General features: G+C 47.0%; 10 protein-coding genes across 10 annotated transcripts; 5 read left to right on the top strand and 5 right to left on the bottom strand.

The window, feature by feature from the left end:
* Nucleotides 1–12: 12 nt before the first annotated feature.
* Nucleotides 13–271, bottom strand: N7529_006652 (eukaryotic translation initiation factor 2 subunit beta; the record flags this gene model as incomplete). The annotated part of the gene is made up of 2 exons (XM_057242179.1): nt 13–148; nt 219–271. The coding sequence occupies 2 exons, from the start codon at nt 269–271 to the stop codon at nt 13–15; spliced, it is 189 nt and encodes a 62-aa protein (XP_057097538.1).
* Nucleotides 272–275: 4 nt separating this feature from the next.
* N7529_006651 (uncharacterized protein) lies at nt 276–790 on the bottom strand (the record flags this gene model as incomplete). The annotated part of the gene is made up of 3 exons (XM_057242178.1): nt 276–369; nt 397–580; nt 607–790. 3 exons carry the CDS (start codon nt 788–790, stop codon nt 276–278), a joined length of 462 nt encoding a protein of 153 aa, XP_057097537.1.
* A 248-nt stretch (nt 791–1,038) lies between these two features.
* N7529_006650 (uncharacterized protein) lies at nt 1,039–1,484 on the top strand (the record flags this gene model as incomplete). Its single annotated transcript, XM_057242177.1, has 2 exons — nt 1,039–1,312; nt 1,381–1,484. 2 exons carry the CDS (start codon nt 1,039–1,041, stop codon nt 1,482–1,484), a joined length of 378 nt encoding a protein of 125 aa, XP_057097536.1.
* A 1,410-nt stretch (nt 1,485–2,894) lies between these two features.
* N7529_006649 (uncharacterized protein) lies at nt 2,895–5,152 on the bottom strand (the record flags this gene model as incomplete). Its single annotated transcript, XM_057242176.1, has 3 exons — nt 2,895–4,616; nt 4,664–5,019; nt 5,077–5,152. The coding sequence occupies 3 exons, from the start codon at nt 5,150–5,152 to the stop codon at nt 2,895–2,897; spliced, it is 2,154 nt and encodes a 717-aa protein (XP_057097535.1).
* Nucleotides 5,153–6,649: 1,497 nt separating this feature from the next.
* On the top strand, nt 6,650–7,480 carry N7529_006648 (RNA recognition motif domain-containing protein; the record flags this gene model as incomplete). The annotated part of the gene is made up of 5 exons (XM_057242175.1): nt 6,650–6,787; nt 6,849–6,955; nt 7,026–7,270; nt 7,309–7,368; nt 7,425–7,480. The coding sequence occupies 5 exons, from the start codon at nt 6,650–6,652 to the stop codon at nt 7,478–7,480; spliced, it is 606 nt and encodes a 201-aa protein (XP_057097534.1).
* A 603-nt stretch (nt 7,481–8,083) lies between these two features.
* Nucleotides 8,084–9,249, bottom strand: N7529_006647 (gamma-glutamylcyclotransferase; the record flags this gene model as incomplete). Its single annotated transcript, XM_057242174.1, has 6 exons — nt 8,084–8,623; nt 8,676–8,760; nt 8,824–8,828; nt 8,915–8,964; nt 9,056–9,087; nt 9,155–9,249. The coding sequence occupies 6 exons, from the start codon at nt 9,247–9,249 to the stop codon at nt 8,084–8,086; spliced, it is 807 nt and encodes a 268-aa protein (XP_057097533.1).
* A 1,349-nt stretch (nt 9,250–10,598) lies between these two features.
* On the top strand, nt 10,599–11,666 carry N7529_006646 (putative short-chain dehydrogenase/reductase family protein; the record flags this gene model as incomplete). Its single annotated transcript, XM_057242173.1, has 3 exons — nt 10,599–10,605; nt 10,656–11,478; nt 11,531–11,666. The coding sequence occupies 3 exons, from the start codon at nt 10,599–10,601 to the stop codon at nt 11,664–11,666; spliced, it is 966 nt and encodes a 321-aa protein (XP_057097532.1).
* Nucleotides 11,667–12,316: 650 nt separating this feature from the next.
* N7529_006645 (EF-hand domain-containing protein) lies at nt 12,317–13,462 on the top strand (the record flags this gene model as incomplete). The annotated part of the gene is made up of 2 exons (XM_057242172.1): nt 12,317–12,357; nt 12,559–13,462. The coding sequence occupies 2 exons, from the start codon at nt 12,317–12,319 to the stop codon at nt 13,460–13,462; spliced, it is 945 nt and encodes a 314-aa protein (XP_057097531.1).
* A 1,234-nt stretch (nt 13,463–14,696) lies between these two features.
* On the bottom strand, nt 14,697–15,305 carry N7529_006644 (uncharacterized protein; the record flags this gene model as incomplete). Its single annotated transcript, XM_057242171.1, has 3 exons — nt 14,697–14,870; nt 14,920–15,124; nt 15,193–15,305. Coding segments are annotated over 3 exons (492 nt in total), but the record flags the coding sequence as incomplete, so codon positions are not given.
* A 924-nt stretch (nt 15,306–16,229) lies between these two features.
* Nucleotides 16,230–18,215, top strand: N7529_006643 (MDR family MFS transporter; the record flags this gene model as incomplete). Its single annotated transcript, XM_057242170.1, has 3 exons — nt 16,230–16,478; nt 16,576–16,605; nt 16,677–18,215. 3 exons carry the CDS (start codon nt 16,230–16,232, stop codon nt 18,213–18,215), a joined length of 1,818 nt encoding a protein of 605 aa, XP_057097529.1.
* Between the last annotated feature and the right edge of the window lie 1,033 nt (nt 18,216–19,248).

Genomic DNA, 19,248 nt, shown 5'->3' with positions numbered 1-19,248 from the left:
AGTTCTACCAATCTAACTCACAACTTTTCTGCGGCCGATCTGGGAGCGGAAGCTGGTCTTGGTGGCGGCTACAAAACGACGAGATTTACATACATTGCAAGTGATGAAGTAGAGACGATTTCCTCCCTTGTCGAGGAGGGTGTGGCAGCTTTTGCAAGTCTATATTGCGATCTGCGTCAGCGATATCAATTTCAAAAAGGAATCTGGGGATTTTTTACTTTGCATTGAATGTATTCCGCAATATATCTCCTGAGAATGTTCTCGATACCATTCTGCTAGAGTCGACCCTTGATTATCAGCCGACGTGAGCCGTCGACACTACCACTATTATCCAACTCAGCGAACGAGAAGGACCTGCAGTGCTCTTCGCTAATGAAAATATTAGTTAGCGATCACATAGCGGTAAGCTGGGTGACGGAAACAAATCTCCGATTCATGTGTGTGCAGATTTCGGCAATGTTGGCGAAAATGGCTCTACGAATACCCTCACGCAAGCACTGGGGAGCTGGAATCTTGTAAGACTTGCCGCTGCCAGGAATCATGTCGGGATTGTTTTTCTGAATGAGAGAGAAGTGATGATCTGAGTGGCGCTGTGAGCCCAGATACCAGCACCGGGCCCGGGGTCGCCCTCTGGCACTTCCTCGTGGCTTTCCTTGCCATCCTCCTCGGCAACACCGGCCTCAGCAAGCTTGGCTTTGAAGTGCTTGGAGTTTTCCTTGGGCTTGCTGCTCTTCTTCTTCTTCTTTTTCTTGAGGATGGAGGCATCACATGGAGATGATTTTAGCTGCATGAATAGTAGAAATTGAGTAAAGTTGTCTGAACCTGATATGTATATACGGAGTAGTAGATGTAGATTTGGAGATTATATCATGAATTGATTGGCTGTTACGGCATGACCCACGTGACCCATTACATGATCATTTGTTGATCGGTGGCTGCCGGGCGGCACCTGGGCAGTGAACTTCTTGATTAACTACAGCACCAGGCAGGCCATTGCTACTTCCTATCGAGCTCTACACATTTTGATCTATTTTCACCATGTCTGTCCCATCACCAGACAGTTCGAATCCTTCCTTCTCGATGTCCGCGTACATGGTTCCCTCCAGGCAGAACTCATACTCCGAGTCCGACGACGAGATCGCCTCCCTTCCTTCTGAGTCTACAACTGATTCCGACCTGGACACATTATCCGAATACTCCTCTGATGCTGAGGCAGAATGGCGGGAGAGCATTCAACAGCTGGAGCTCCTGCTCAGTATGGTCCTGGTTCCCTTCATCGGGAAACTCTTAGGACGACGATGCGCGTATTGGAGTAGGTAGAGTCGACCGGCAACGCAACTTGCCGTATGTGCTATCGTTTTCTAATTGCTGGATTTCTAGGTTGGACGCGATTCATGCAGTGGAAGTACCCGGTCGAGGTGGTGATACGGAACCCGGCCGCATTCAAGGCAGCGGGTGTCATTGAGGCAGCAGCAACTCTATGATCGCTCCATACTGCGAATATACTCCATGCACCTAGATCCCATACACACCGTTGTCTCCCAACTGCTGGGCCGGTCATATCATCGTTTCCCGCACAACCTCCGGCTCACTGTTCAACTCCCTCTTCAACCCCGACCTGGCTTGTTTTTGCGGCATTAGCAATACCGCTGAAACGTTCGAACAATATCGCGAGCCAAATCAAAAGCGTTCACAGTCTTTGGGGACCTCGTCTGGCGCAGAATAAAGATACATATCTTTTGATCCATTCTGTTCCATGGCGACTTGTATAGGCGGACAGGTTCATATCTTGAACAGACAAGCATTGGACTTGGCCTATCAGAAAATGCGTTTGATCTCCCTTTCATTTTAGACTGTTTTATACCCAATGAATTAATCGATCCTCACCAATCTCGGTGCACACTACATCCAATTTCTAAATGGCGATGGCTCAAATGGCTACATGATCCCAAAAGAACCTAATAGCTATGCCTGAAGTTCATCTGCCACAACGATCTGAATACATTGCTAGCTACTGTTCAATCACGATTGAAAACACGATGAGGGACAGACTAGATAACACCAAGAAAGATATCCAAAGACTGTATCAGAGTTTTGCCATACTTTCCAGGCAGCATGTATCTGCAAGTCCCCTGCCAGTACTCTCAGATCACGACAACATCACTCCAGCACAATACACCCAAAGATCCATCTTCCAATTTATATAGAATATCATGATCGATGCGGCGCCAACGGAAGGAAAAGATGGACAGATCGGCTGGCGGGAATGAAAAATGTGGACGTGTCGGAGCGACGACGCCGTCCCACTTTCCCTTAATGAAGACCTTGGGGGCCAAGCCTTCACTGAGTCTGTGCCTGGAATGCCTCCATACTAATGCATGACTAGAACATCCTCTTTACCCTGTGCAACCAATCTGTTAAGATATTGATTGCGAACGTGGGCAGCGTTGTCGGACACGGTTGTTGAAGTTGGGCCCCCAGCAGAGAAGTTTTACTGTCTTGACGGGAAAGCTTTGTTTTGTAGGATGTCTGCCACAGGATCTCAGATAGTTATGATACTCTTGTTTGCCTTAAGGTACGTCCGCTGGAGCTTTTTTATTATAAATATTATCACCCCCAAGCTTTTGTACGAGACTGATGGCTTCACGTTATTATCGGGGGCTAAAATAGGCTATTAACCAAGTCTCAATTATTAGTCTTGCTGGTGAATATGAACCTACCGGATCATAGGAGTCACTCAAGGTTACACGGTTGGGACCCCATGGCTATATATCCATCGATAGAAATACGCCTCTACATAGCTATGAATGTTCATCCATGCCTGTGCTTTTCTTTGAAATATGGTATTGCATTTGGATCCCATCATGCCGTATGTAAATCTTCCGCTGTTCAAATCAATAAAGCTTGTTCTGCCGCCAAAAGCCAGATATCTGCCCGATTTGGTTTGTCATCGAGCTGTGCGATTGAGGCTCGTTGGCAGCTAACCAAGGTAAATGTGTACTCGGGCCGTAGAAACTTTCATCGTCATGACACGTGAATACTTCGTGAGTATTGGAAGGCTCAGGTGGTACCGTTTCAGACGCCAACTTTTGGTTGATGTGTTCCGGGACCGGTACCGACAAAGTTGGTTCGCGTGTCCCTTTTTCCGGAAGGCTTTTTTGAGGGCTTGCAAATGGAGTTGAATGGGGCAGCCCTTGTAGGCGAAATGGGTTGTTATGGTCAGGGGATGTCAGTAGCTCCTGCAGGTTTGATGCAACCTCTGCAGCAACTTCAGAGCGCACTATAGCGTGGTAGACAGCATCCAGTGTTTCATAGAACATATCATCATCCTCAACTCGACTAAGTCCATGTAGATCGATGTCATCCAGGGATGAACGCGAGAATTCCGATGCAAAGGCAGTAAGTAATTGCTCGTCTGCGCATTTCCTAGTGACAGTCAAGTGCTGTTGGTCATCCTGACGGCATGTTGATTCATTATTCCCGCCGTATGTCTCGAGGACTTTTTCTGATAGCATCAGCGATTCATCCTTTTCCAGACCTTGGTGTGTAAATCCTTTGCTATTGCGCGGAACTGAATCTTGGACTGATACACTGTTGTACGTGTTGTAGCCTGTTTCAACTGCGATCTCCGGTTGTTCGCTCTGGTTGGCAACCTCATCATGAATATCATCAACATCGAAAAGAGCAGAGGAATTTTGCGCAATGATATGAGACGTGGTTTGTTTGCCCAGTGCAGCTTGTTGCCCGCTGGCCTCGTTCGACCATACCACCTTTCTTTCTTCCAGAAGTGTCCACAACTCTGAAAGATTCCAATACTTTCCGGTGAAAACAAAATGAGAAATCTCGTTGGATATGCCTTCAGGGGCCATCCCAACATGCATCGAAGCGAGCAGGTGTCGTTCGAGAGCATGTTCTCTTTCTGTGTTGTCATCCTCGGTTTCAGTCCAAGTGTATGGAATGATGGATGGAGAGTCTTCCGAGACCTTTCTCTTCTTCTGAGGAAGATGAAGGGAGGAGGACCGATCACGCCTCGAAGGTAACGGCGAGTGAGAAATCTCCTGTTGTATGGTGTTGATCAACATGCCGACTCTTGGTGAGTTACGTAGAGAATGTTCGGGATCTTTCAACAGAGGGTGTGATGAGTAAGGCTCCTCGGGCTGCCTTTTATCCAGAGGCTTGTTTAAGTTGAAGACATCGACCTTTGATGTGTGTTGGGAAGGAAGTTCGAGATCATGAAGTGAACGTGGTGGCAGGTGAAAGGCTTCTCGTTGTCCCGCTGCAAGAGGTATGTTGACATGAGGCACTTCAGCCTTTGAAAGATTAGGTAAATAGTGTTCGAGAGGTGGGCATGTTTCATTACGATCTTTTCCTTGAGCCTCAAACAAAGTATTCCCGGTAGGCGAAAATATGAAATCCGGCCCGATGTTCTTTTTTCCTAACGAGACGTTTGACGTGAACATCATCTCGGAGAAAGGCAGATCAGTACTCAGCTTCTGCTTATGGGGCTTCTTGCTTGGCCCAGCGTTCGTACGAGAGATTGGCGGACTGGCTCGGGGGTGGGTTGTTGAAGAGGTCTTGCCCTTGCTGAAGATACCCAAATTCGTGTTGTTGCGCAACTAATTTAAGATGAGCACAATCAAGCCGGAATTGGGAGTTGACTTACCGTTAATCTGTTTTTAGTGACATCAATGGCATGGAAATCATCATTCACGGTGTGCCTTCTTCGGGACTTCTTAGCCTTGGTTTTGGCAACCTGCGATTGAGATCCAACCACCGACGAGGGACCCTTGTACTCGTAGTGATCTTCCCGAGTCTTGTGTCTGCATCTCAACTCATAGTTTTTTCGGGGTCTCTTTTGTAGAACTTCTTCAGGAGTTGATGTGTTGGTTTTGTCAACCTGATCCGCATTCCTTTTTCTGAAGGATGGATGTCCTAGCCCTTTCAAATTCGATCCTTCTAATTGCATGTGCGAAAAATTTTGCGCGATTCCTCCGTTTGTATGTTGGTTCTGCTTCTCATCTGAGCCCTAGTTAGTAGGAAATTATTCACTTAGGCATAGTTGCTAAAGTGACATACCTCTATCGTGGTAACTTTGTGGGGGGCCCTCCAAGCATGCCAACCATCGATGGATTGAACCGTTGCTTTCATCCATATTGAGAAGAATTTATGTGCAATCGATAGTGAACATACAGAGAGAGAGTTGTTGTGATTGAATGTGAAGTAAAGGATAAGGTCGAGGTTAATTATCGGATTGATGGTCACCGCCAGAGAAAGCGCAACCAACTCATTTTATTCTTTGGATAACTCATCAATTCACAGTATACATACATAATGGATCTCTGATTCTAAATCATTATTTTCTACACATTGCCTGTCATTGGTATCTTCCTCTTCCAATAAATATAGCACCAAAATGACCAATGAACCCAGCACAGACTTGGAAAAGAACAAGTTTGATATTCAGTTATTCTCAGAGAGTGTTCCTGGAGATCATCTCTATCCATATTATATCTTACTTCAAACTAACTCTTTAGTCGACACATGTTGGCATTTTATACCGACTCATGTGCCGATCGTCGCTATCTCCCGGTATTCCTCCAGTACACGGCCCAGGCCGCATGTGGGCCTACGCGGCACTGCCCCTCTACCCACATGCATCCACACATACAGTAAAGCCACTCGGATTGAGATTAACAGCCAAAGCTGACAGGGCGGCTAGACCAATACAATTGCATATCTGGAGTCTGCATAAATGAATGGCCAGACCTTCAGCCGCCTTTGGCCATCATTTCCCGGCTGAATAGGGAAAGTATCAACATGCATAAGCACACATAACGACCAATAATGGACAGAACTGCGAGGTACGGGGGAAAATAATTAATCTACCAAATTCTCTTAGTCCACACGCATGGAGATCCCGCTCAGCCCACGATGGCTCCCTGTGTCAAATCACAGTTTATGGACTTTGTCGGCCATAAATGTCGAAAAGAAATTTGCACCGTGCAGCAGAATTCAACCAAAGATCAAGGGTGTTAATTTAGCCTGATGAAAACCCAGTGCAACATGGCCAAAGTTCGAGCCACAGCATGAGGGGCAGACGAAGTGTACATCAGCCGTTCTCCTTAGTGCTGCCAATTCTTCATTGTAACGAAAGCTCGGACACATTCTGGCTCATTGCAACTGAATTTTAGCCCAATGCGACCCGCACATCAATCAATTCAAGGTTTAGACTCATGTGCTTTGGCAGGTTTGTCTCTTTGCAGCTTTACCCCCACTTTGTACCCTTTGGGCGTAGTCCGCGCTCTTTGTGACTTTAGCTTAGTTTCTAGACAAAGACACAGTAAGCATTATATTGCGCCTTGTGGGCATGTTGTTGGTATCTGACCAGTGGAAAATTCCCAGTGATGTGGAAGCCCTAACGCAGTGTGATTGTTACACGGGACTGAATGCTGACTCGCCTCTTAACCACTAGGATCTCCTGGTCATTTCACAACCCGGACGGATTCTGATTTTATCCTTCCCTCCTTTCATAAATCATCTCCCTCTTTCATCCCCCCCCTTGCTTTTATTGAGCTAAGGTGGTTCGAACATTACGTGTTTCTTATCTTTCATCAGAACCGCCACACAATGTCCAAGCTATTTGTCCAGTATGTACTTCCCTTCTAGGGAGCGATTTATATTTAACAAAGCCCGACTGACGGCAATGTTAATTAGCGGTCTTTCTTGGCACACCTCGGATGATGCCCTGCGTCAGGGGTTTGAACAATTTGGTGAGATCCAGGAAGCCGTCAGTTTGAATTTACCCAGCGATCGAATGCGTTGAACTTCCATTAACCTCATCATTATAGATTGTGGTGAAGGACCGCGCGACTTTGCGCAGCCGTGGCTTTGGCTTTGTTCGATTTGCTACAGATGCTGAAGCGGATGCTGCCATGAATGCCATGAACAATCAAGAGTAAGGATTTGGGTTTAGTGTTATATGCGCTTAAACTTGAACACTGTGGTCTCATGCATGCATGTTTTAGATTCGACGGACGTGTCATTCGTGTTGACAAGGCGTTTGACCGCCCCCAACGTCCCGAGGGAGGCTTCCAGGGCCGAGGTGGATACAATTCACAACCCACAAGCGGATACGCGGGTGGTGGTTATGCTGCAGGTGGCTACAATAATGGTGGCGGATATGGCGGTGGATACAACCGGGGCGGTTACGGCAACGGCCCCGGTGGTCCCGCCAGCTACAGCGGGACGGGTGGTTATGGGGGTGGCTATGGTGAGTTTATTTATTTTTTTGCACGTTCTGGCACTCAGTCAATTATACTAATGCTCACATAGGCGGTGGCGCTAACACCGGATACGGTGGTGGCGGAGGTAAGTTTTGAAGTCTTAATTTCCCCACTGGCAGGCATATTTATTGATATTCGAAGGCTGGCGTGGCCAGAACAGCGAACAGGCTCCTCAAGATGGACATCACACCCATTAGATGATAAAACATCTGCATAATGCCTTCCTGTGTGCTTTATTTTCCTTTCGAAATTCTCCTCAAAGAAGTGATGACAGATAACGGGGTGGGATACGGTCAACGGTGCCTGGGAACAACGGGTGCTAGCTTTCAAGCAGCAGAGTTCTTCTTTCATTTCATCTATATTCAACAAGTTACGAAGGGAATATGGATTTTGTTGACTCGTGTTTGGTAATGGGATGCAAATTTTGGGCATTTCTATGGTTGCATTCGGCCCTGTCCACAAAGTTCTTTTGCAGTTCTTCTTTTCTTGTTTCACAGAATGATCCATGTCTGGTTCATATTGTTCGCAGCCCCAAAATTGTGTTTAACGACGAATCTCTACCTACAGCAGAACACAGAGCAAGAGCGGACTTCTCTACGAGATTGAACATAATCTGGATTGATATAGAGAAGGCTTTGATGCTAAACGCCTTCCACTATGAGATTAACGAGGCTGAAATCGTCTGTCACATGCCTAGTATCGCATTTTCAGTGTTTCTGATCTAGCCGAGGGAATACAATGGCCTGCAGAGGTCAACAAGATGACAGCACGGCCGTCAACAGAGTCCGACATATCTTTTCTCATTCGATCGTTGTTCGACCATTCACGTGAGCAGGATCCTCGGCCGCATCCTCCAGAGATTTGGTAACATGCAGCTCGGCCTCCTTCTCCTCGGCCTCTCCAAGACCCACAGCCTCAATAGCCTTAACCCTCTTCACCAAATCAGTAACATGAACATCCGCAGTCCCAAGTCCGATTCCCTCAAGCGCCTTCTCGAGCATGAACAAATATTCAGTGTTCTTTCCGCTAGCACCCTGACTGGAACTGATGACCTGCGCGACTTCCTGCGGATCGCGAGATGATGCCTCCCGCAAAAACTGCGAGTTAGACGGCTGGCCAATGTAGACCATGCAAATTATCGGCGATGATTCTTGGTTTTCGCCCGCTTTGGTATCCCCAAAATTGATGGTCGGGTGGAACGGCGTGTAATGTGCAGTGTAACCGTTAATTTCCCGTTCGTCCAGATAGTCGTGAACTTCTTCGGCATGTGAGGCTGGGATGTGATATGCCGCGCCCCAGACTTTGCCAGTAGACGCTGATTCAGATTCTAACTCGGCGGTCTGTTAAGAAGATTAGTATGGAAGCACGTGAAGAGGGAACAGCGTGAATTACTGGGTCATTCAATGTCTCCCAAAAGCTTCTTTCAATGACGGTCACTACGCGTCCGGGTTGGTCGCGGGTCCCGCGGTGGTCGGAACTTTTTCAGACGTCAGCAAATTGCTGTTTTCGCAAATTTTACCCATTTCAGCCGCATACGTACCTAGCCTATGCGAATCGAATATGTTAGTCAGTCTTGTCATTCTGATGGTGGACGTATCGGATTCTCCCCGAAGGAACAGAGGAAGACATACCTGCCAGAACCGTCGTACATAGCCATTGATATAGCCTGGGATACGTTGGTCTACACGACCAAGTCAGTCATTGTTTTCATTATAGGCCAGTACAAGATTCGTTCTAGAGCTGACACCAAATATCTTCGCCGATTCACGTACCAAAGTGTGGCGGCGGCTTCCAAATTAAACTCCTGTGAGAACATTAGCATGCGATATTCTAGCGACTTTGATATGACAGCAAACAATGAGTTGACTCACCCATAACCGAATACCCAGAGATCACCTTCGGGAAAGTGAGTCTTCCACGTCCGGCCTTCCGGATGGACTAGATGTCCTTGTTCAGCGGCTGTCATTTCTTGTATGACTATGTCGATTCCTTAACGAAATTATCCGCCGCAAGTTTGCCAAGGTCAGGCCGAATTCCTGAAAAGTTGTGGATTAATAATTGCCCCGCGAAGGCCAGATGCTGTTCGGTCTGCGAAACCGCAATGTCAATGTCGGAGAACCAAATGTCAAGTGTAGATCGTTTTCTAGTGATTGGATCTTTCTCTATATAATGGTAAATCGCAATTGTATACATTCGTTGAAGTGATAGACAAGAAATGAACATAGCGGTCGCGGCTGTTTGCAGTGTTTGCTCTATGCTATCCCGCCATTGCCTGCATCGATGAGACATATTGCGAAAATTGATTAAATACAAGGCTTGAACAAATCTTCCATTAAACTACATGTCTCTTACGGACAAATCACAGACTGTGTTACAAATGGCCTAAGTAGCGGCTATGCGAACTCTTCCCGGTTCTTTCGGCCCTTTTTAGCCGCAGTATTGACTTCGTTTCACACACACCACACAAATTTGGTGAATACTTCGTGTTTGTACTATATCCATGATCTGTGATGTTGAATTAGATCATCTTGGTCGCAATTCTACATGTCTCTCTCTTATCTAGGTCTTGGAGCTTCATTTTCAGGCTGACTACGAAAGTACTCGCCTATCCTGCATTGTGTAGCACTCTACAAGGGCGCCTAGATACCAATTACAATGGGTTCTTCAAGCAATATAACCACTGAGGACAGATAAATGATATTAACAATCTAATCCCAACCAGGCAGTTTAGTTCTGCTAATAAAAGTGATGTAATGGCTCAGCAAAATACTCAGACAATATACGTTTTCTTTTTCTTCCAAAATGAATGATAAAACAACACGATTTGACTTTTGGAATCGTGGAGGTTGAATCAGGATACCAAAAGGTAAATAGGGCGGAAAAGTGCTTTATATTAGATATACTCCTCGACAGAGTAGATATACAAACAAACAGGCCGGCGTTCTTTTCCAATGTGTTCAGGGTGCAATGCCATTCAGTTACCTATAATAGAGTCCTCTCTGTCAATCCTCTGCACCAAATATATTCTTTGGCCAAATCTCGCTGCAACTACATGGATACTTTCTACCTCCTAAATCAGTGACGTGGGTTGTTTTCATACAAATGATGTTGGGACTATTACTGACTGCCCAGGTGCTGCGATGCCCCTCTTCAATCCTTATCGATTGTCACTCACTCATCGGTCTTATCGCTTATCGCTTATCGCTTATCCGTCTCGCGTTATCACTGCTCCAAACATCCAAGTCCTTGGACGCGTTCTTCATACTTACACTTCTCAAGTTATTTTCGATTTGTGGCTCAAACGATTCCATCATTATGGCTGGTCTGTTTAGGCTGCTCAAGATGCAGTACACCCCCCTACTGACCCACAAGGCGTTTCCTTCGCGGGCAAGATTGTCCTCCTGACAGGTGCTACCTCGGGTCTCGGATTCGAAGCTGCCGTCAAAATTCTCAACCTTGGAGCCGAATCTCTCATCATCGGATCTCGCAGCATTGAGCGAGGCAACAAAGCTAAGCTTGAGCTTGAGAAAGCTACCAACCGACGCAATGTCATCAAAGTGTGGCAGCTTGAAATGGACAGCTTCAGTAGTGTCAAGCTCTTCGCTGATCGCATCTACAAGGAGGTTGACCGACTTGACGTCGCTCTTCTCAACGCTGGTATATGGAACCGTGCATATAATCAATCATCCGAGGGCTGGGAAGAGACCTTACAGGTCAACACGCTGTCCACCTCGATGCTGGCTTTACTGTTGCTTCCCAAGTTGAGAAAAAGCGCCTCCGCCGCTAACCCCGTCCACTTGAGCGTTGTCTCAAGTCAGCAATTCGTGCGAGTCAAGGCCGAGAGCCTACAAACTGACGACCTTCTATTGCCACACCTGAATGACCCCGTCAACTTCAAGGGCCCCAAGCAGTATGGCATCTCGAAGCTGCTACTTGAATTTGTGATGAAGAGGATCGCCAACGTGTCGCGCAACGAAGACGGTACCCACCCCCTTATTGTTAACACCATAAGTCCTGGTCTCTGCGCTTCGGGTTTGGGCCGTCAGTACAACAGCTGGTATGAGAAGTGTATCGTGTGGATCATGTACAAGCTTTTTGCCCGAACTGCCGAACAGGGAAGCCGTTCTCTTGTCAGCGCAACCTTCCAGGGTATCGAATCTCAGGGCAAGTGCTGGCGCAGTGATGGGTACTTGGAGTAAGACAACCTTCCGCTGTGTTTTATCGTGCCTTTGCTAATCATTTTGCAGTGAGTCCACCGCTTTGACTACTGGCCCAGATGCAGAAGAGCTCCAGGAGAAGGCTTGGACGGAGATCATTGCTGTGCTCGAGGACGAGGCACCTGAGGTCTCTCTCATCGCCCGTGGTGTTTACCAGGGTGTTTAAACAAAAGTGATTTTCTTGCGCTGGATGCATGCTCGTGAAAAAAAGCGTTGTTGTCTCGTTGAGATACCCTTCTTGTTATGGATGCATTATTATTCAAAAATACTTTTGTGCTTTTCAATCCTTCTCAGCTTTAATCACTCGCAATTTATTTTCTTGTCAATATGTTAAGAGACTGGCAAATGTTGGGCTCAAGAGAATTAGACATACGAATACGAGAAGCGGGGTCTGACATAACGCTTGAATGGTTCCAAGTCAAAATTGGCCCCAATTTATTTTTAGGGCCTGACGCCTGCAAGATATATGGAAGGTAGGGCTGAAGTGTCAACATGGGCGCCAAAGTCATATCAACAAGGATTAGGGACTTTTGCTTGAATATTTCGAATGTTCAAATGAATAAGAATGCAAATAGAATAGGTTACACCATTTTCAGAATTTAGACATTGACATTCCCCTCGATAATCTCACTTGGCGCGCTAAAGTGCCTTTGTAAACCGCCCCACGGCTCCGCTTTAAGCAATCTGCAATTCTCACCTCCTTTTTCTTCTCGACATTCCCGTTATATTCGGATTGTTTGAACATTTCACTTTGTCTTTGCCTGGAGGCTGACGTGTTTCTCTCGCCCCTTCCCCTCTACTGGGTCACCTCCGACAATGGCTTACAACAAATCCTACAACCCCGATGCGCTGCCGGCGTAAGTCCCTAACCGGTCGCAAGTTACATGGAAGCCTACAGCTGCTAACACGAGAATACGACAGTCATGCCGAGCCCGAACAAGTACTTTAATCGTCGCGTCCCATTCCATCTTCCCCTTGCTAACGGCCTAGTAGGTTGCGCAAATGATAGGCTCGATGAGTGTATCAGGTGTATCAAGTGGTTTCCAGAGCCAGTCTAGCCATTCCTCAGGGCACAGCCAAAGCATGTCCCAAAAACCACTTCCTTCCCGCCCACCACCGCAGGCAGGCCACAGTGGTGTTCCTCCTCGCGTGCCTGTATCCAGCGCTCCCCCGCAGGGCGCATACGCTACCCCGCCGCCGCGCTTCGACCAAACACACTCATACAGCGGACGTCCGTCATCGAACCCGCCTCTCCCAAGCCAAAGCCACCCCCAAAGCTATAACCAGACTCAACCGCGCCCCCATTCTCTACACCCTTCACCGCCGCCTCAAAATTACGGCTTCGGCCCACCACCCGTCCAGCGCAATCGGCCTGCGCCCTCTTCGCGCCCTCCCCAATCACCCGTTCCACCCCTCACAGCGCCCAGCAATGATCCGCAACAACTGTTTCCCCTGTTCCGCGCCGCGAACTCCTCCCACTCCGGCGCCCTCACGGAGATGGAGCTCGGATCCGCCCTTGTAAACGGCGACTTTACCTCCTTCCACCCACGAACCGTCAGATTGATGATCCGAATGTTCGACCGCGACGGAACCGGGACCATCAACTTCGACGAGTTTTGTTCGTTGTGGCGGTATCTCGCTGCGTGGAGAGAGCTGTTCGACCGCTTTGACGAGGATCGCAGCGGGCGGATTAACATGGCCGAGTTTGAGAAATCGCTTGTTGCGTTCGGGTATAGGCTCAGTCCGAAGTTCATTGGGGTTATATATGGTGTCTTTGAGGGCAAGGCGAGGCAGATGGCTGCGGCGGCTAAAGATCCTGGTCGCGGGGGTATGAGCTTCGATTTATACGTTCAGGCTTGTATTAGTCTGAAGCGTATGACGGATGTTTTCAAGCGGTATGACGAAGACCGGGATGGTTATATTACCCTCAGCTTTGAGGAGGCCTTGACGGGTAAGTTTTGATGCGAACGAGTGTTGATACTGGATTATTGGCTGACATCACTTTGGCTGCAGAAATACTTCTGCTACAGGAATAGTATGTTCCCGGATTTTTGCCTGCTTTTTTTTTGCCTGCATGTTTATGCTTCATTGTGTTCTTTCATGGGACTAGTCTCCATATTATACCCTATCTCCCTTCTGCTTTTGTCATAGAATTGCCAGGGGAAAAGAAATTCTCGTTGCATATTGGTAGAGGTGTTATCAAGCCATGACTCCACTTGGCAGTTTAACGTTCGAATCTATCTGGGTCTTACCCAGTTTAAGCCATCTCCAGAACAGTATTGAGAAGACTCTTCGGGACTGGAATTTGTTGTTTCAACCTAGACAAACACGAGAGCGAGTATGGAATTATGCAAACAAGGACGAAGGAAATATTTGAAGTGTTTTTCCCGTTCTTTCTTCATCTTTCAAACATGCATACTTAAACTGGTCATAGTCCACGGTTTGTGTTCATTGGATTGGCATCCACGGATTGTTTCCGACAACCTTTATGACATCGTATCTAGGCAATGAAAAAGATAATCCTGAAATTTGATACCTAGGATACCTAGGATACCTAGTTAGCATGTTTGAGTTTCAATAGAAGGTCCTATTTCCAAGTAAATAATAGTTTGGTTTGAAACAGGTGGTTCTACACATTGCCATTTTGAGATGACATAGATAGACTAACTTAAGTAGCTTTCACCAGTTACGAATGCAAGGATTCTATATAACAGGTTGTTACACCTCCATCAATTAAGAATCACTTGGCTAGGTAACGCTAATCCCCAGTCAATGCTATGCTGTGGCATCTGCCGGCCTGAGAGACGCCTGGTTACTTAGTCTTACATACTAGGTCGCGGGATCAGTATCAATGCTATAGATTGTCGGATAGAAACAACGCCTGTTTCGTGACCGCTTGGCCAAAAAGGTACACACCTTCTTAGCTAAGCTAAGTACGGTGTATCTATGCGTATTCTTTCTTTGACATAAAACATATAGAATCTGTGGGCACCACCAAGCAACATATTATATCCAACACTGTATATGATGACAGTCATTGTCAAAGTTGACGTTTAACCACATCGATTATACGGTGAAATTGCCTCTGGCTCTGCCTCAATAAGCCTAGACCCATGCTCTCAGGCGTCAGGCCACTGAGCTGCGATCATCTCTACTTGAGGTGTAGCAGCGTTTGATTGAACCCTGCAACCGTCATTCATGAGTTCCCGTTGACAAAAACCGTTGGAGCGTAGCGTCGGAGGGCAATTTCAATAATGGCTTCCAACAGCTCTGCGTACGAGATACCATTGCTCTCGGCGCTACCCGGCAGTGGCGAATGGACCGGAAGCAAGCCGGAAATCGGGTTCACCTGCGCAACGAAGATATGAGCCTAGTGCAAAAAGAATGAACACGAAAAGGAAAGGTGTCATGATACTCACCTCCAAAATGTTTGGAACAGCGTCCGATTCGTTCGAGTCAAAGCGAATGTCAACACGACCGGCATCCCGACAGCCGAAGAGCTTCCACGCATCTAGAGACACGATACAGGCGGCTTGGATTTGCGGATGGGTCAAATCGTGATCTTGACAGACGAGCAGGTTTGCTTTACTGGATTTGCTCCGTCTGCTGGCATATTCCAACTCGCTGTAGTGGTCATCTCCGTTGGTGGAGTCAGTTGATTTCTTCCAGATCGATTCTCGAACCCCAATTACCGGCTATCTTCACCCGTTCCTAGAATGCTCACGGTTAGTTCACGGCCCGGCAGGAACGTTTCCACTAAGATATCCTGGCCCGGAAATTTGTTTCTCAGCTCTTGCACGGCTGACTAACTCAAATAAAGCGCAGAGTCATGCAGCGCCGATTAATGATTAGACATCCTTGTAGCCCTTGATAAGAGCATACGTGCGCCTTCTGAATGATTACACATCATCAATAGCATTTTAGTATATGCACAGATTAGTGCAGAAAACGCATTATACGAATTCATCCAACAAACGAGAGTCAGATGGATAAATAAAATTATACTAAGAGACATGAGGTATCTATAGGCATATTTGTTAGACGAAATTTTGACCTAGCTAATAAGGATGTGCAGAACATCTTCGCTTTCTAATTCTCCCTATTCTAGCAATCTATAGCGATCCAAACGTGGCTAATTAAAATTATGATAAAATGATTCAGATATATGGACCTAATTCTAGATTTCACCTAACTAGCATGTGGAGTAGCTTCCTTAAGCTACCACTCCGCTAAGGCTCTTCGCCCTCATAACTTTGTGTCTTGTCTCTCTTTTAAGTTCAAGACTAAGTGCTTTACATGTGACCTAGCAGATAAATATGAGCTATACACAACGATAATAAAAACAACGGACTCTCAAGTTCGGTCTAGATTATACTCGACCTACTACTTCGAAGTGAGTCATACGAGGTCTTATATACAAACTTCGGAGTCGGCGCTTCGTAACGACCGACACCGAGGATCCACCAGATCATCTCTAATTTTACTCGGCAAACATCGACGTTCCGATACTTCTCAAATTCCGAAAATACGTTGTCCGGTTTTCTTGCTTCTATAAGCATCCTCACTATGCGAAATTAATATTTCTCATCCCAAAACTCTTTTGTTTCTTTTGAAAATTACGAATAGATCGCACATTGACACAACGCTAAGCGGGGACGACGGAGCGGATCTTAACCCCGATTTTTTTCTTCTACACTTTTTCTCCCTTTCTTTCAACCCCCTTTGCACAATGGCGAACGACCGCCAGCATCAAGATGCTTCAAGCGCCGATACTGTTTTTGACCAGACCAATGCGGAAAAACCCACTGTCGATGCGCCCTCGGAAGAACCAACCCAAGCCCCGGTGGCCACTCAACCCGACAACGATGCGGACAGTGTAGAGGAAAAGACTTCCGGAGGTGCGCCTCTAGATCGGACACCGTCGCAAGCAGCAAAAATGGGAAAAAAGAAGATTATAGCTGTCATGGCGGCTTTATGTGTAAGAAATCTCCGAAAAGGCCTCCTATTGGGCAAAGCGCGCGGGGAAATGCAAAAAAATGAGGTGCAGAAGCTAATTTGGTGATGTCTGATTTTAGTTGGCGTTATTCTTGGCTGCTCTGGACATGGTATGTTTACTTTTCTTTGCCCCTTTCTTCGGCACACACTTTTGTTCTCTTTTCTAACGTCGATCTTGCAGACTATTATCTCCACTGCTCTCCCCACCATCGCGGCTCAATTCGGTGCATCCGAGAGTGGTTTTTCATGGATCGCCTCGTCGTATCTTCTGGCAAACGCCGCCTGTATTCCGTTATGGGGAAAGATTAGCGACATCTGGGGCCGAAAGCGCATTATCGTGCTCGCCAATGTTGCTTTCCTGGTTGGCAGTTTGATTTGCGCCCTCGCGAAGAACATGGCCATGATTCTGGCAGGCCGAGCGATTCAAGGTGTTGGTGGTGGTGGCATTATCATTCTGGCCAACATCAGTGTCTCCGATCTGTTCAGCATGAGAGATCGTCCAATGTACTACGGTCTTTTCGGTGCAACCTGGGCCATCGCGGGAGCTCTTGGCCCTATTGTTGGTGGTGCCTTCACTACAAACGTGACTTGGCGCTGGTGCTTCTACCTCAACCTTCCTATTGGAGGTGTCTCGCTTGTTATTCTTATCTTGTTCCTGCACATTGAGTCACCAAAGACTCCATTGCTGGCCGGTCTGCGCAGCATTGACTGGGCAGGAACATTTTTGATTATCGGTGGAACTCTGATGTTCCTCTTTGGTCTGGAGTTCGGAGGTGTAAACTACCCGTGGGCTTCGGCCACTGTGATTTGTCTAATTGTTTTCGGCGTGCTCACCTGGACCTTGGCGATGGTCTATGAATGGAGGTTTGCTAAATTCCCCATAATTCCCTCGCGGCTGTTCAATGAGTGGTACAACATCCTCATTCTCATGGTGTGCTTCTGTCATGGCTTTGTTTTCATCGCTGGTACCTACTACCTGCCGCTTTACTTCCAAACAGTCCTGCAAGCGAACCCGATTCTGAGTGGTGTTTACGTCTTGCCTATGGTATTGTCTCTTTCAATTGCTTCTGTTTTCACTGGCATCACCATGAAAAAGACCGGTCGCTTCCGCGAGTTGATCATCGGTGGTATGTTCTTCATCCTCCTAGGATTTGGTCTTTTCATCGATCTCAAGGCCTACGCTTCATGGCCCCGCATCATCATCTATCAGCTCATCGCCGGTATCGGTATTGGCCCCAACTTCCAGGCGCCTCTTGTCGCATTCCAGGCCAACATCCGTCCCGCCGACATGGCCACCGCAACAGCTACATTCGGCTTCGTTCGTCAACTTTCCACTTCGATGTCTGTCGTTCTCGGAACTGTCATCTTCCAAAACATCATGGGCCAACAGTCCGACAAACTCATTGCCTCCGTTGGCGCTGAAACAGCCGCCACCATTTCCGCATCATTCGCCGGTTCCTCCAAGTCTCTCATCAACAGTCTCAACGCCTCTCAGCGCGAAGTTGTCCTGGGTGCCTACACGCATGCTCTCAACCGCATGTGGATTTTCTACACTGCCGTCGCAGGCGTCGGCCTTATTCTCTCTTTGTTTATCCGCCGCCGCGAGCTTACAACCCACCACACTGTCCAAAAGACAGGCCTTGCTGAGCAAGAGCGTGCCCGCCAAGAACGGATTGACGCTGAGCGCAAGACTGAGTCAAAGCCCGAGGTTGAGGTTTAACATTCTTATAAATATTCCTCTTCGCGTTGAGTCGCACATACCTTGTTTACAAGTTAATGTATATTGTACCTAATGGAGTGACCTCTCTACTCTTCAACCTCAAATACCCCAGCTCGGGCTTATCCCGGGTCTCTACGATTTCGCTCTCATACGAATGACGATACACATTGAGACTTTTTTTTGGCATTTGTCACCCTTTCAGCTTATTTCTTAGACTTGCCTGAAATTTCATAAATGGGTTGATGTTTGAAAGCCTACCAAATCTATGGATCAACTTGTACATAAATAACCAACAAGTCCCTTCCAGATTAATGATTGGTTTTTTTCATATACTTCTACGAGCCACAGATCTGCAGCCTTGTTAGATTAGCAAGAGTCTATCGAGGCCCAAGGTTGTTCCAAAGGGACGGGACCATGCTTAACTATATCAGACGGCAAAGCGACTACCTAGGTACTAGTCTTCCAGTGACCGATTTACTTAGTTGCCTACAGAGCCATGGAAAGCTTACATATATTTGTAGATCCATTGATGGATGGATGGACGTACAACTGACCTGCATATAAGCATGAATCAGGACGCGGGATCGTTCCAAGGTCAGAAATGGTTAGGTTTCCTCCAGGGCTGTTCCATGTCACCGAACGCCGCCCTACATCGGGATTATCCCGTTGTGGGACCTTGTTCTCTAACATCAACAGCGACCTGTCCAAAAACCCTCTACACGCATTGAATCGAAATTGTCATGCTGCCACCAGGCCATCGTGTGCGGTTCCTTGATTCTCATGGTGATCTGTTGACTCGGATATGTGTGCTTTAAGATCTGTGGCTTTTACATGATACTCTTTCCGCATTATTCTTGAAACTTTGGTATGTTTATTGGATGGATAGTACATGTTTACTTTTGATTGATTGTGAGCAGGATGTTTCTTCGACCTTTTCGACATATTTGTCATTTCCAAGTTTGTTCCGGCTTCTTTAGCCTTCTCTATAACAGAGTTGAATGCTTGAACAAGTACTGTCTGCGCCAATACTTTA

This window comes from Penicillium soppii, assembly GCF_028829465.1.
Source record: "Penicillium soppii strain IBT 18220 chromosome Unknown utg000005l, whole genome shotgun sequence".
NCBI classification, from domain to species: domain Eukaryota; kingdom Fungi; phylum Ascomycota; class Eurotiomycetes; order Eurotiales; family Aspergillaceae; genus Penicillium; species Penicillium soppii.
This window is presented reverse-complemented; position numbering and strand designations above follow the sequence as displayed.